Consider the following 15,898-nt stretch of genomic DNA (forward strand, 5'->3'; position numbering starts at 1 on the left):
AACAACAGCAACTGACATAAATGCCCCTTTTTGTGGCCAGGTTTCCAGGGCTGCCATATCACATCTTACCTAGGCGGCAAGGAGGGGGCTGTGTTAGAGATGAGTCATGGGCGCCCGTGCAATTAACCAAGAGGGAAGGTTGGCTGGGAGAGGGCAGATCCAGCCCAGAGGAGAAGCAGGGGTCCTTCTGGAGGTGGGAACTCGTCTTTCCTTCCCACAGAGCCTGGCCTACGCTAGTCGACCTTCGGGGGACCGACTTCCACTCAATGGGGATTTGGTTGTAGGGGAATACGGTAGGATTTATCCTGAAGAGAGTAATAAAAAAATGTTTAAAGGTATTCTGATCTGTAGATTCCATGTAATACCAATCAAAACTCTAGCAAACTTTTTATTTATTTTTATTTTATTCTTTTTTGTATTAGTTTATTTTAAATAAGTAGGCAATAATACAAACACGTACACTTGAATGATGCCTACGTTCTGAAATTTTAAGAGGAACTGACATGAGACGGTCCATCCCTTCCACACTCCTTGAAATACCCATGCACAGGGCCACTAAGGAATGGGTTAGGATGAAGGGAAGGGCATCGTCTCCAGAAAGCCACCCCCCCCCCTCCTGGTTTCCACAACACATCATTGTCCTCCTCTGTCACTCTTTACTCTCAGTCACCTTCAGCAAGCTTTAAAAATAGATATTAACAAGCTGATTCTAAAACCTATAAGGAAAGCCAAAGGAACTAAAACAGCCACGATTCTAAATAGGTCTCCTTGGACAGATGGGTAGGAGCATGGGCAGAGAGGAAGGTGGGTGATTCTCCAGCATGGCTGGTGAGGGGTGAGGTCCTGGGGTGCCTGCCTCCAATCCTGCTGGATTTTCCCATTTCCTCAGCCATAACCCCTGGCCCCGCACTGTATCTGGTTAGACAACTGAATCTGCAAAATGACTCAAGGCTCCAGTCAGTAATCAAAAACCTAAGGACAAACCAGAAGAAAACCAAAGAGTCTCTGAGCAGTTACCACAGACCCACCCCCAAGCGCCCAAGTCTGCAGTCACTTGGCAAAAGAGCAATGACCTGGCCTTCATCTCTGTCACCAGAGAGGGCCGCGTGCTGTGCTGGGGGGGGCCAAGGTCCAACAAGACACCCCAGAGCCCAGTGCTAGGGTGACAAGGGTCCCTGCACCACCACTGAGCATCACCAGCCTCTTAGCACAGAGCTGTCGCCTTCTGTGATAACAAGGGAGATGGCAAGGACCCTGCAGGGCTGCTGTGAGGAAGGCGTGAACACACTTTGTAAAGTGTTAAGTCACACTTTAGTGTGACAAGCCCCTGTGGACTTGAAAAAGCCCCATCTCGTCTGAGATCAGCTCCTGAATAAGAAGGCAGGGATGAGGGGCCTGCACCTGGGGAGGGTTCCAGTCACACTGGTGAAGGAAACAGCAGGCTGTGGCGTCAGGAAGGCCTGCTTCCGAGTGCTGGTCCAGCTTCCTCTGGGGAACACCCCTCCCCACCTGCTGCACCCCCTCAAAGCACAGCCCACTGAGATAAGCTTTCTCAGGGCATCAAGATCTACTCCCCGAAGTGAGCAGGCACCCAGGCTGCTGGCTCAGACAGAGCTTCACACACCAGGGAGAGTCTGGACCTGATTCTGCAGGTGCTGTAGAACCATGTCACCCAAAGTGTTTTCAGAGAAGAGTGAGGGGACATGAGGGTCTGGAATAAAAGGCTGGTGGCTAAGAGTCAGAGAGCCAGTGGGGGAAAGGGTGCAGAGAAGGTTCCAACTGTAAGATTGTCCTGTCTGAACAAGGCAGCCATGGGGTGGAGAGGAAACAACGGGGTAGAGACTGAACACAGAGTTGGGAGGATGTGGAAGCCAACAGGTACTGGAGGAGAGCGCAGGGCAGAGAGCTGCGTGTGAGGCATTACCTGTGCTTCTCGCCTTCCTCCTCCCCTTCTCTGAGCTGCTTGGTCTTTGGCTCCCCATCTTCCTTGTCCTGCAAAGGAAGGGAGAAAACGAGCTGCTCAAATTAACACTCCTTTCAGGAGCTAGACAGCCTGGCCAGGACCAGCTTGGCATTCCAGCCTCCAAGCGGGGCACATGCCTGCTGCAACCGACGGGGCACAATGCTGGAGCCACAATTCCCACCCCTCAACTCCCTCAGCAGAATTTAAAACCCATGACCCTGGGCTTCCCCAGTGGCGCAGTGGTTGAGAATCTGCCTGCCAATGCAGGGGACACGGGTTCAAGCCCTGGTCCGGGAAGATCCCACATGCCGCGGAGCAACTAAGCCTGTGCACCACAACTACTGAGCCCACGAACCACAACTGCTGAAGCCCACGTGCCACAACTACTGAGCCCACGCGCCTAGAGCCCGTGCTCTGCAACAAAAGAAGCCACCGCAATGTGAAGCCCGCGCACTGCAACGAAGAGTAGCACCCACTTGCTGCAACTAGAGAAAGCCCAGGCACAGCAACAAGGACCCAATGCAGCCAAAAATAAATAAATAAATTAACAAAACAAAACAAAACCATGATCCCAGCCCAGGCCCAGACCAGGGTGGCCCTCAGAGAACACTAGCAGGAAGAGCTGGAAGGTCTTAGGTGGTGAGAGATGATGCTGGTCAGTGCCGCCGAGGGCCCACGCTGGCAGGCCACCAGCCACCCTCATGTGTCGGGAGAGTCACCAGCAAGCAGAGCAGCACAAAAGCTCAGGTCTCCTGACCGCCACCCCCTGCCTTCCAGGCCAGAGGCCTCTCCAGAAACACCTATTTGGTTCCCTTTAGGAGCAGCATAACTCGAATTAGGACCAGGCTTGTAACAGGTTCACTCCTGCAATGCATTCAGGGGGACGGAGGGAAGGGGAATTAGTTTGAAGTTTCCATGGGAAAAATTTCTAAATGTGGTTATCTTCCTCTTCCCCCTTCCCCACCTCTTTGTAAGTCTAGAGAAGCCATGTTCCTCTCAACCCTGACAGAGTGTGCTTGCTCTCAGGTGCGCCGAGGGCCCAGCAGAAGGACACCCCCATGCTGCTTCCACCTGCAGCAGGAAACACCTTCCTGGGCTTTCTTCCTTACCATGTGACCACTGCAGTTGGATCAGACCTGCCTGCAGACAAACGAACATGGAGGGCGTGCACTGGGTGTGCTCTCGCATGCGCCCACGCCCCCAGTGTCTGTCCTGAGAAAATCTGGGACAGAGCCCTGCCCGGGGTCTCCCTGCGTGCCACGGCTGGCCCTCCAGAGGGGATCAATGTGCCCCTGATAACTGGCCATGACCTGCCTTTGACTTGCTGGAGCATGTTCCGAGGAGACACTTGGAAGCCCCTGCCATGGGGGACCTGCTGCAATGGAGAAAAGAACATATAAATTGTAAGTAAAATAGCTCCTTGTACCACCTCTCCTAGAGATTTGTTTCTGTCACTGACAACGGCCTCCCCGAGAGTGGCATTTGCATTATGAGTCACTTCCTGCCAGTGCTCATCATGGAGACCCTGGAAACCACCAGACTGCGCCATTTGTTGGCCACACACCTATGGGCAAGGAGACCACCCAAACCAGGCTCGGAGTCCTGGACGAGAGAAAGGTTTCTGTGATGTGAATAGAGCAAGATGTTCCCCTGGCTCTCTCAACCCAGGGCGGCTCAGTCTCCTGGGGATGAGGCAGCAGGAACCACAACAGCTACATGAGTGAGGTCAACATGGGTCTGTGGGGTAGGTAGGGGGCTTCCTACCTTTCTACTAAGAGGTGGGCAGAATTTGGGTGTTACAGGATGGGGAGACAGGAACAGGAAGGGCACTCCCAGAGGGGAGCAAGCTTGAGCAAAGGCGGGGTGTGGTCTGAAGAACACACAGGTGGTTGGCGCAGCAGGCAGGGCGCAGGTGAATTCAGGTAAGGCTGTCAAGGGGTGGGGCCGATCACAGAGGGCTCTGGCCAGTGTTCCAGGGCAACGGGAGCAGAGCTGCTGGAGGAAGGACCAGAGGCCTTTCCCAAGAGCCTGCTGAAGGGCTGGGCAGGGAGGCCCTGGGGCAGAAGCATTTGTTTGGTGATGGCCAAAGAGGTAAGAGGAGCAGGCGTACAAACTCTCAACTGAGAAACATGTTAAGGCTCCCCACATGGCTCCCAGGCTGCATGCACCCCTCCCTGACAAATGCTAGTGATTATGGGAAGCCAGAAGCCAGGACATAGGAACTAAAAGCTCCTTCCTAATTGCCAGCCAGTGGACTCCCTGATGGCCAGAGGTCCTGCAGCAGGGGAAGAAGGTGGCAGACACCTCCCCTTGGTGAGAAAGGACAGAGGTGGAAGAGCAGCAAAGGCTCAGCTTTCCCCCGAAGTGGGCTGATGGGCAAGCCCACAGGAAGGCTTCTTTCCATGAGGGCCCTGTTAACCTGGGCCAGCTGGAGGCAGAGGTTGGGGACTGTGGAAACAGCCTTTGGGAGCAACTCCTTTGCAAACACCATGCACGTTCACAGCCCCTGAGCAAGGGCAAACTCAGCAGCGCAGCTGCCACCACCCTCCTGGGGTCCCGGAGACACTCAAGTGTCTCGGCAAAGGCCAAGTTATTCATTAATGAGAAAACACCCAATGATCTAAATGACATTTTAAAAACATGCCCCGCAGTCTGGTGGGCCGTGCAGACTGCTGAGGTTAAGGAAGACCCCAGCCTGGGAGGTTGTGCAAGAGCAGGGGCTCTAGAATGGTACCCATATGTGCGTGGAGCCGGAGCTGGTGAACAAATGAACAGGCCACATAAGTGCAGGGACGAGGCGCGCTCCAGTCGGCCCACTCAAAGGCAACTCAGGTAGCACGGTGAGCATCTCTGAGCAGGGAAATGGCTTTGGGGCAACCCTGGCCTATGTCACAAGGCAGGACTTGCACTGCTTGGGACAGTGGTAGGAGGCACTGACCAGTTTCACGGCCCACCCAGCCTGAGAGACTCGAAGGCCCTCAGAACTGGAGGGCTCACAGGACGACCGCCTTCCGAGTCCTCAAATCAACCCATGGGGGAAGCTGGCAAATGACCGCCACGGAAAGGAAAGATTGTCCCAAGGTCACAGCATCTGTCAGTGGTAGCTGGGGTTCTGGATCAAGGTCCTCCTGAACTCTTGCATTTTTGCCAAGGAGACAGGAGAGGCACTTAGTTTCTAAAACCAGCTCTGAACCCAGTCACCTCTCCCATGCTCCCCTCACAGTTCAGATTTGGCCACGTGCATTCAGACCAGTCACAGCCAGCCTGGGCCTAGGTCTAAGCCCTGGAGGACACCCATGGGAGTGCAGGCAGGGCCCGAGGTACACAGCATCCCAGGGAATCTAGAGACATCTCACCCACCCCCAGACCCTTAAATGTAACTCGCTGCCTAGCCCTGCCTACACACACCCTTCCCCAATCTCCCGCCTTTCTCCCTCCTTCCAACCCCATGTTCTGTCCCACCCTGATAGGTCCCCACCACAGCCAAGCCCACAGCTATTCCCCCCACCCTTGCCTGCCGCCAGCTACCCGCTACACTCTGGAGAACACAGCAGCCTGCTGCACCCTCCTCCTCTTTCTAATCCATCTCCCCTACATCTCTCTCCACCTTATCCATCCACATGGACGGAGGGTGTCCTCTGCTCAAAGCTCTCATTGGTCCCCATACCCTGAGGAACAGCATTCTCCTCAAGGTGCAGCCTCCCAAGGCCTCAGCACTCTCCCTGTAGCCCATCCATACTGGCCTTGTCCAGAATACTCTGACACCGGACCCTCTGTCCCAAATCCTGATCTGTCCGTTCTGACTACCCCGAACAAAGCCCACCCTCTGGCCAGTTCTGGACTCCAGCTCAAAGGCTACCTCCTCAAGGCAGCCTTCTGAGGTTCCCAGGCAACAGGCTCTGTCACTCCTCTGGGCCCAAGACACAAGCCTGTTGTCATTCCTACTCATCATCAGGCCTCTGTGTCCCTTCCAAGTCCCTCTCAGTGTGGGGACGTTTCCTAGAGCTCTTGTAGGCGTAGCCATGAGCCTGGACTACATCACCTTCATTAACTCTGTGCTAACTTAACTACCACTCTCTCCACCAACTCCAGAAGAGCCAAATTCTTAGAACACTGGTGGCTGGAGAGCAGGAAAGCCAAGGCCTGGACTGGGGTCCTCCCCACAGCCCGCCTGCCTGTTACTGGAGGTACCCCACATTTCTGACCCCGGCCCAGGTTTCCACACCTAGGCCCTGCCCCTGCTCTCACCTCCCTCAGAGCCCACAGGAGGAAGGGGCCTCTGAGGCAGGACTTCAGGGCCTCTCAAAAACAGCTCTGCTCCAAACAGAGCCTGACCGACCTGTTTCATAAAATTAGCATTGTGCAAGATTGGTGTTATTTCTTCTTTAAATATATGACAAGACTTCATCTTGGCCTGAAGTTTTCTTTGTGAGGTTTTAGGTATGGGGCTCATTAGATTTTCTATTTCCTCCTGAGTCAGTCTTATTATATCGTGTCTTTCAAGGAATATCCATTCATACTGAATTTACTGGCATAAAGTCGCTTATAATATTCCCTTATTATCCTTTTTTTAAAAATTTATTTATTTATTTTTGGCTGCGTTGGATCTTCGTTGCTGTGCGCGGGCTTTCCCTAGCTGCAGTGAGCAGGGGCTACTATTCGTTACAGTGCGCGGACTTCTCATTGTGGTGGCTTCTCTTGTTGCAGAGCACGGGCTCTAGGCACACAGGCTCAGTAGTTGTGGCACATGGGCTCAGCAGTTGTGGCTCGTGGGCTCTAGAGCACAGGCTCAGTAGTTGTGGCACACGGGCTTAGTTGCTCCGCAGCATGTGGGATCTTCCCGGACCAGGGCTCGAACCTGTGTCCCCTCCGTTGGCAGGTGGATTCTTAACCACTGCACCACCAGGGAAGTCCCCCTTATTATCCTTTTAATGTCTGTAGGATCTGTGGTGATACCCACTGATATTGATAATTTGTGTTTTTTCTCTTTCCTTATTAGACCAGCTGAAGATTTATCAATTTTGGGACATGTCCAGACTTGGTGTTTTTTTTCGTTTTTGTTTTTTTAATTTTTTGGCCACGCCAGGCGGCATGCAGGATCTTAGTTCCCCGACCAGGGATCGAATCCATGCCCCCAGCAGTGGAAGTACGGAGTCTTAACCACTGGAAGTCCCAAGACTTGGTGTTTTAACTCCGTGTTTGCTCCTCAGTCCCCTCTCAGAAGGAGCCCTCACTAGCTGAATGCACCTGCCTCTGGATGGTATACAAAATGGGGGGCGGGGAGATCAATCCATACTTGCTGCCTGAATGTAGGGCGACTACCAGAAGTAGCTCAATTAACCACCAGAAATGTAGAAAAGCAGGGGGAGAAGGGAGGCTGCTGCATCTCCTCCTGCTGACCTCCCCACCCAGGCAAAGACAAGGGTCCCTCTTCCCTTGTACCCCTGGACCCCTTTGTGTGCTGGGTCTGCCTTAGACACAAGGATAAAGGAAACAAGAACCCTACCCACAAGAAGCTCAAGGAGCAGGTTTAGACAATGGTAACTGTGCCAAGAGTGAGGAGGAAAGCTTCATTCAATGTTTTGTATACTTGGAGAATCGGCAAGGAACAGGTGTTGTCAGGGAAGGAGGTTACCTTTCAACTCAACTCTAAATGTCAAATGGGGACTTGCCAAGTGGCTAAAGAAGGCAGAACATTCCTGGGAATGGTACTTGCCTGGCAGACATGAGAGCAGAGCAAGGGCACTGATAAGACCTGTAGGGCAGACCCAGGTGGCTGGCCCACCCAAGACTGCGGGGGTCAGGAGTAGAGGGGGGCTGACAGGGTCTTCCTCCAGTGCTCTGGGTGGGCGGAGGCTGATGCTTGGAAAGGCACTTTGGCAGCCTGGAGAGTGAGTGGTGGGAGGGGACGGAGACTAGAAACCAGGTGAGATGCTCCACTCCCAGCCTGGACCTGTCCCTACCTGTTCTTTGTGCGTGTGCGCTGGGGAGGGTGGTTAAGAGTAACTGAGGGCCAGGTGGGTGCCATCAGGGGCAGATGTGCCAAGGCAGGGGCGCTTGCTTTGAGGGGACAAGGAACAAGCCCCTCCCTCATCCGAAGTGGAGCTGCTGCCTGGGGCTCTCCCTTCCAGAAGAAAAAGAGGCAGGAAAGGGTTAACAGAGAGACACTTCAACTTTTGGTCTAGGTTCCTCCCACCATGAGACCATTACTGAAGCAGCTGGAGAGCCAACAGAAACTCACAGGTACAGAAACACTTTCCAGTGCCCAGGCAAACATGCCTCATTAGCTCTGAGTATGCCTGGGGTACTGTCCATGGAAACAGCCCTTCTGTTCAACAATCAAGAGAACAGGCTCCAAACCCTAGTTCCCTAAGAAGAGGTGAAACTGGCCCCGGTTTGAGCCTTTCCAGTTCCAACTTGGCCCAGGGTGGGGAAAAGTCAAAGAGACATGGGCACAGATGCCAGGAAGTGGGGAGCAGGAAGGTACTAACAATGCTGAGGGCAAACCTGGCAGGTTTCACAGTATCACCCTGCTGCCCATCCTCAGAGCCAGGGCAGCCCCATGTGGGGCAAAGGGACTTCCTGTCGGGTGCAGCTGCAGCCGGAGCTGTGCTCCAAGGGCACTTAGCGGGTAGGGCAGTCACCCAGAGTCTGACTCACCCTGAAGATGCAATGATAAGCCCTGGGCCGAACACCATCACGCCTGGGCACAGAAACTGCATGGCTCTCTACTGCCCAGAGACCAGGGAAGGGGGTGGGGAGGGGAGGTTCCAACAGGCAGCTTGGGCAGCAGGGCCCCTGACTCTGGGCCCTGGCACTCAGTTTGCTGCTAGGATGGCCTGGCCGGTGTGCCCACTGCTCAGTAGGCGGAGAGAACCTTGAAGGCAGACGCTTGTCTTAGCCACCTGTACCCGTGGGCCTGACACCGCCTACAGCAGGCACAGCACAGTGGTTGAGCTCATGGGCTCTGGTTGGGAATGTGTCTGGCAAGCCCGGCTCAATTTCACCTTGCTGTGTGACCTTGGGCAAGCCATTCAATCTGTCTGGCCTGGGTTTCCCCATGTATGAAAACCAGGACTATCATACCAACATCATGGCAATATTACAAGAAAGAAATGACCAGGGAGGAAGGAGGAAGGTCTGTGGCTTGGGTAACAGGACAGCAGACCCTGAGGGGCAGGGAGAATCGGGCCAGGGCAAGAAGGGAAGGGCCGCAGAGAAACCACGAGGCCACAGGCCCAGACTGCTGGCACCTGCAGCGGTCACGGTAAGTTTTCACTTTGTTTTCACCAGGCTTTCTCTGCAATCCCGAGATGGGCAGTATGATAACATCTGCTCCACGAAGACGACGTCAGAAGACATGTCAGACAATCTGTACAGGGGGAACAGGTCTTCTGATTCCCCGTTCAGTGCTTCACCAAGGATCAGAGAGTTCAGAAGGGGAGGGTGGGCCCAGAGCTGAGAGCCACTGCTCTCCTGTGGGTGTGGACATTCCCTAAAGGCTTGTGAGCGGAGAGAACAAAGCGAACAAAGCTCGCAGGGAGTTGAGGGCTGGGAGAACAGAAAGGGAGCGGGAGATAAGGACTGCAGATAAGAGCCGGAACTAGGTCAGTGGCGATGGGATAGAACAAGGGGGTGCCTGAATGCTGCGAGGGGACAGGAAGAAGTCAGGGACGACTGAGGTCCTGACCCTGACTCACTGGGAGAATGAAGGCGCCTTTAACAAAAAAGGTGGCAGTGCTTAGGCGACAAAGAGAAAGGGTGCGGCAGCTTTCAGGATGACCAGGGTTGAGGCCTAATGCCTGGAGTCTGGCGATGGCCGGTGCAGACAATGGCTGAGGCTCCAGTGCCTGTCAAGGTGTCCTCAGCAGCAGAAAATGGGCCCACTCCTCAGGAGAGGCAGGGCCGGCCCCACCACTGATACCCCATCCCGAGGCCCAGGCAACGGCATGCATGGCCTTGCCCCAGATGACTGCTGACGTCCTGCGTGTGGCAGACTAGTGTGGGGAGGTGGCCCCAAGCCAAGTCGGGTCCTATTCTTGCCACAAGTGCAACTGGGGAACCAGTCGTGCTCAAAGGGGGTGGCAGATAACCCCTCCAGCAGACTATTAGTCAACAAATATTGACTGGCTCCCTCCTGCTAGGTACTCCACACTGGCCAAGGAGAAAAAAAGAACAAGTAGGCACCTAGTGTTCACAGACCAGGGTGGGGACTCAGCCTGGGTCCATGCACAGGATTCCAGAGGTCCATGATCAGACACACACACAGGCCAGGTGTGCAAAGGCTCATTTTTCTGGAGTAAGAATCCACAGCTCTTCAGATTCTCAAGGGGGTGACGACCCAGAGGAGGAAAGGGAAGGTGACAACAGCATGGTGGGGAAGGAGGTTCTTTGGGTGGCACTTGAGGTATCTGGGGAGGCTCTCCAAAGGAAGTACAGTACTACCTGTCTTGCATTTTATTATTTTTATCTTTTTAAATTAATTAATTTATTTTTGGCTGCGTTGGGTCTTTGCTGCTGCACGCAGGCTTTCTCTAGCTGCGGCAAGCGAGGGCTACTCTTCATTGCGGTGCGGGGGCTTCTCATTGCGGTGGCTTCTCTTGTTGCGGAGCATGGGCTCTAGGTGCGCAGGCTTCAGTAGCTGTGGCACATGGGCTTCAGCAGTTGTGGCTCACGGGCTCTAGAGCACAGGCTCAGTAGTTGTGGCGCACGGGCTTAGTTGCTCCGCGGCACGTGGGATCTTCCCGGACCAGGGCCTGAAGCCGTGTCCCCTGTATTGGCAGGTGGATTCTTAACCACTGTGCCACCAGGGAAGCCCTCTGTCTTCATTTTAAAGGCTGAGTGGGAAGAGGGGCTGGGGGATGGGCAGCAGAGGGAACAACTATCACTGTGAGTGTGCACAGGGTTGCTAGGGCCCTTCCACTGCTCCCACATCCCCTGCAGGAAAGCCTTTGGAAGGTCACACTGAGAGCAGAGCAAAGACCAGTCCCCTCCTTTCCTTCATACACAGTCAGCCTGGACCAGTTCCTTTGGGCAGCCAGGCAAGACTCCCAACTCCCGCCCAGACACCTGTAGGGAGCACTGTGGTTTGCAGGAAGCCAGGCAGCAGGACTGGACAGGCCGGATGGTAGGAAAATCACTCTCCACTGCTTACCAACGGTGAGACTGTGGGCACCTGCAGGACCTCTCCGAGGCTCTTGTTCCCTCCCCTGTTAAAGTGGGGCTGGTGCTATGTCACAGGGTGTTTGAGGATTAAACAAGCTAACTTGGGGTCCACCATCTGGTACAGGACCCCCCATGACACCCATTATGGGAAACAACCTGCTGGCATCCTGGGGTGTTCCGAGTCCTGCCATCCATCAGCAGTGAGCCTAACTCTTGCTGCATCCTCCTGGGGAACCAGATGTTCCCTCTCCTTCCCCCGCCACCACCTGCTTGCCTGACCCCTCAATATCCTTTTCTGATAGTGCTTCTTTATTTTCTACCAAGTTTCTGTAAATGACAAAATTTAATTTTTAAAATTGAGACTCAAATTAAGAACGACCTGTCTGACTCCTTCAGGGGCCCCAGGCTGGAAGAGCAGATACCACATCTGTGAGGCTTCCCTACAGAAACCTTGTTCTGCACCCACCACAAAACTCCACGGCAGCTGAAAGATGGTTGGTGGGTTACAGCACTTTCCCCTGGCTGTGCGGGCTGAAAGTTACACCCCTTTTTAGCAGAGGGCATTCTTCCCAGGCAGGCCCTCTAATGATAACTGTCCCAGACATTCGATTTTACCTGTAGTTGCCTACAAGAGATTTTGTTTATCACCTGTCTTCCTGCCTAGATTCAAGCTTCAAGAAGCCTGTCCATCACTGTTCCCCAGCACCTGGCACATGACAGCAGGGTAACAATAGCCAATGAATGAATGGACAAGTCGGGGGTAGGCAGGATGCACATGTTAATTCCCCCGCTTACAGATGAGGTTCTCCTCCCCAAGTTGGTTGTCTGAGCCTCCAAACAGCGCCCGTGCCTCAGGCATCACTAGGCTTGTGATGTTGGACTCTACACTCTTTCCGTCAGTTTGAGGAGACAGACAACTGGAAGCCCACTTCCCTGCCTCTACACACACAGTTCCTTTTTACCAACACATCCGCTTGTTCACCGCTAAGCTGTCTGTTCTATCCTCCCCTCTGACAATTACCTGCGCCTCTGCTTCTTTCCCAGAGAATGAGGGCAAAAATCTCAACCGTGCCCACTCCCTAAGAGAGTGGTAAGAATCAAATCTGACTAGGTTCCATAAAATTAGAAGACTTCCCAATAAAAGGTGAGCTCTGGGGAGGGCTGGACCCAATTGTTATTCAACTCTGTTCTACTGTATTTCCTACAACAGCAGTTGTAACAGTATGCCAGGCAATTGATTATTCAATTAATTGAAATAACATTTAAATTAATCAGCATAAAAATTTAATAAGGTCAATACCGCTTTCTCCTTTCACAGATAAAACTGGAGGCCCAATGCTGTTACTATTAAGTAACCCACCCAGAGTCACACTGCTTGGGGTTGCCAGCGCCCAAAGGGTGGCATGGGCCCCATGCCTAAGTGGCTCCCCCACAAAGCCCAGCCCTCTGCTCTGATCCTACTCCCACCCACCTCAAATACACAGGTGGTCTCACTGGCATCCAATGGCACTCAGCATCACATTACAGGGCTGATATCTCTTCCCGGTGACATTTCAGAGAGACATGACCAAACCATCAGGAGCCCCACATACAGACATTTCTGGGCCAGGAACTCCAATCCCAGGAAAGCACCAAAGGAGACAAAAGAGCAATGTATGTAGAGGCATTCACAGCTGTGTTTCTCATAACAGGCAGAAGCGGAGCCAGGAGGGAGATGTGACCTGCCGGACACAGTGAGGCAGGCCAGCTGCTCGCTGAAGTAGCAACCTGATGGGCATCACCGTGAGACAGAATAGGACTGTGAGGGGTGTGGAGCCCACACACGTAACCATGAGTGAGACCGCGGCAACACCTGACGCAGAATGATCACAGACTTCACAGGCTCACACAGCAGGGCTGTGGGCAGTGCTTCTTCCGTTTCCTTTAATTCTGTTGTCAAAATGACTTAATAGCAAAATGATTTAAAAACAAGAGTGACACGAGGAACCCAGCTGCCTGTGGCTCACTGCTTGACTGTACTCACACCATAAACAGACTCTCCTGACCTTCACCTGGCTCAACAGGAAAGCAGGAAACCATGGGTGGCCCTCAGGCCCAACACAGTCCAGTCAATCTTTAATGACCTTTCTCAAGCTTAAAAAAAAAAAAAAGCAAAAACTAAAAACCCAGCATTGGTGGGGAAAGAAGAGGACAGACTGAGGCCTGCACACACCAGCCTCCCTGTGCGCCCAGGGACAGGCCCCGCAGTCACACTACAGGCCGAGGGGCCTCCAATCAGGCCAAACATCTCCTGCTGAATAATCAGCGTGAAAATTTCAGTTAAGAACTTAACTGATGGCAAACGATGAGGTTACCTCCCCTCCCCTCCCCCTGCGCCACCATTTCCCTTTAGTGGAAGGAGGGGGAAAACGTCTCCCCTGCCATAAAGCAGAACTCACAACCACCAGGACTTCCTCACCATGCTAGACTCACAGCTGAAACAAGAGCAAGCGAATCCCAATGGCAAATGATAAGGTCCCTGAAGCTCCCCTGCCCTGGTATGGGACAGCCTCACATGGCACTGCGGGGGGAGCTGGTCTGGAGCCCCCTCCCTATTGCATCACAGGGGACAGCCAGAGTCACCAGGCACGGGGAATGGGGGGCCCAGACGATCAGTTGTGGGGAATGGAAGAGCCACCGGAAGCTCAGGTCCTGAGGACACGCCGCTGGTGTCTGATCCTCTTCAGATCCGCAGGGCTGAAGAGCACACAGGCCTCCCCCTTGCACCTGAACTCTGGCTGGTGGGCGGGATTCTGAGGCAGAGTCCCGAAGGGAGGTCCCAGGGAGCCTATCTCCTGTGTGTTCACCATCCCTGGATCCAGTGGAAGCAGCAAGCAAGGGTCTGAAAACCCCAGTGAATGGCCCCTGAAATGACACCCTTCCACATGCCCCACACACACCTAAGCACATATGCCTGTTCACACCGATGCTGGGTGCCCCCAAGTGGTTCCCCAACAGCCACCAACAGGACAACATCAGGGCTCCTGTTACCAACATCACGTGGCTGGCTTATTAAAAGCCTGTGATCAACTAACACGAGCAGCTCTTCTCCACGTGGACAGGTGTCAAAGCAACCCCAGTCCATGCCTGAACAACAGATTTTGGAAACTTACCTGTCTTAGTAGACTTCACACACAGTGAAGTTGATCTTGCTGACATGGCTGCTGCCTGCAGACGTTTAAATAAGCCCCTGAACTCCTCCCAAAGGGCAGGTCTGCTTTTCCTTCAGAAAAATCTCAGCCCAACCAACTCCCAAGTCCATGTGCCTGCCACATTGCTTCATTTCTTCACTCGAATGTTTACAGAGTGCCTCTGGGTCTTGTCATCTGGCAGACAAGAAGGTGACTAAGATGTGATTGCTGTCCTCAGGGACTTGAGGGGCAGGTGAACGGGGAAGCAGACAGGTGAACGGAGAGTCCCCACACAGCGAGGCCGTGAATTCCTGGGTGCTAGGGGAATGCAGAGTGACTAACAGCTGAGGGGAAGACAAAACCTCAGCTCACCTGGAGGAACACTCAAGGCAGAGCGGGCATGGCAGGGAGCGCCGGAGTTACTGGAAGGAGTGGGTGTACTGAGGCTGGGCCTTGTGTCTATGGAGAGGGCAGAGACCCCCAAGGTGCACCTGGAGGAGGGACCCAGCATAGGAAGGCCTGCCCCATGGGCTACAGACTTTATCCCATGAGCACTGAGAAGCCAGTGAAAGGACAGGCAAGGAGGTGGCAAAAATGTGCTGAGAGTGTTATTTATAAAGAACATTCAGAAAGGGCCAGAAAGTGCAGGGCTCACTGGTTGAGGCCACTGGAAAAACAAGCCACATATGGGTTCAAAAAGCCACCTCCTTACCCCAAGGATGGCAGATGGCAGCTGCCTCTGAGTCTGTCTGGAGGGATAGACTCTTCCAGCTGCACGGTACCATGCTATGCTTGCAAAGCTGCCCACACTTCACTCAGGCACACAGGGCCTCTCGTCCCCACAACTACCCTGGGATCAGGCGTTATCATCCCGCCCAAACGACAAGGTTCGTAACAACTAAGGAACTTACTCAACGGTTCACAGCTAATAAAAGACAGGTCAGCATTTAAACTAAAGTTCCTGATTGCATCATGCTTCCAAAACTCAAATAAATAGCCTCAAAGCTTGGGTGTGCTTTCTGCACAGTAGCCAGAGAAGTGTGACCATGTCCATTACCAAGTGAGAAAAGTACCAAAACCATAAACTGTTAGGGCTGCAAAGACCTCAGATATCATCCGGTACAACATGAACTAGATCCAGTGGCCCAGGGAGGGTGTTAGAAATCAAACTGACCACATCAGAATCTTCCACTGTAAGACCCAGGAATCTGAATGTTTCAAGAGCCTGCCCACTCCCAGGTCATGATTCTACCACATGGCCCGATTGAGGAGCTTCTGAGTCAGACCACATCCCTTCTCTCAAAGAGGCTGACCCACGGGAGGAAGTGACCTGTATGATGCCACCCCAAGCTGCCTGAGTGCCTACTGTGGTCACCAGGGTGGGTGGGCTCTGGATCAGAGCAGGCAGGATGAGAAGAAACACAGAAATCTCTCATACAACACAGACATCCTGAGCGCCACAAGAGACCCAAGTAAAGTACAGGACAAGAAGGGCAAGAGCTAGGGCTAAACTAGACCTCAGGTCTCTGGACTTCAATTTGACTGGTATGTTGTCTATTTTACCATGTTGCCTGGAGCCATGGAGGAAGGTGACTGGAAC

General features: G+C 53.4%; 1 protein-coding gene across 2 annotated transcripts in view; it reads right to left on the minus strand.

Moving 5' to 3' along the window:
- The window catches only part of CCDC12 (coiled-coil domain containing 12), a 47,851-nt gene that overhangs the window by 13,240 nt on the left and 18,713 nt on the right, over nucleotides 1-15,898 (minus strand). For both annotated transcript variants that reach the window (XM_067754147.1, XM_067754146.1), the window contains exon 2: nucleotides 1,925-1,992. In XM_067754147.1, the coding sequence (XP_067610248.1) occupies nucleotides 1,925-1,992 (68 nt within the window). The remainder of the gene's footprint in view (nucleotides 1-1,924; nucleotides 1,993-15,898) is intronic.

The sequence above is a fragment of the Pseudorca crassidens genome, chromosome 10, assembly GCF_039906515.1.
Source record: "Pseudorca crassidens isolate mPseCra1 chromosome 10, mPseCra1.hap1, whole genome shotgun sequence".
NCBI classification, from domain to species: Eukaryota; Metazoa; Chordata; class Mammalia; order Artiodactyla; family Delphinidae; genus Pseudorca; species Pseudorca crassidens.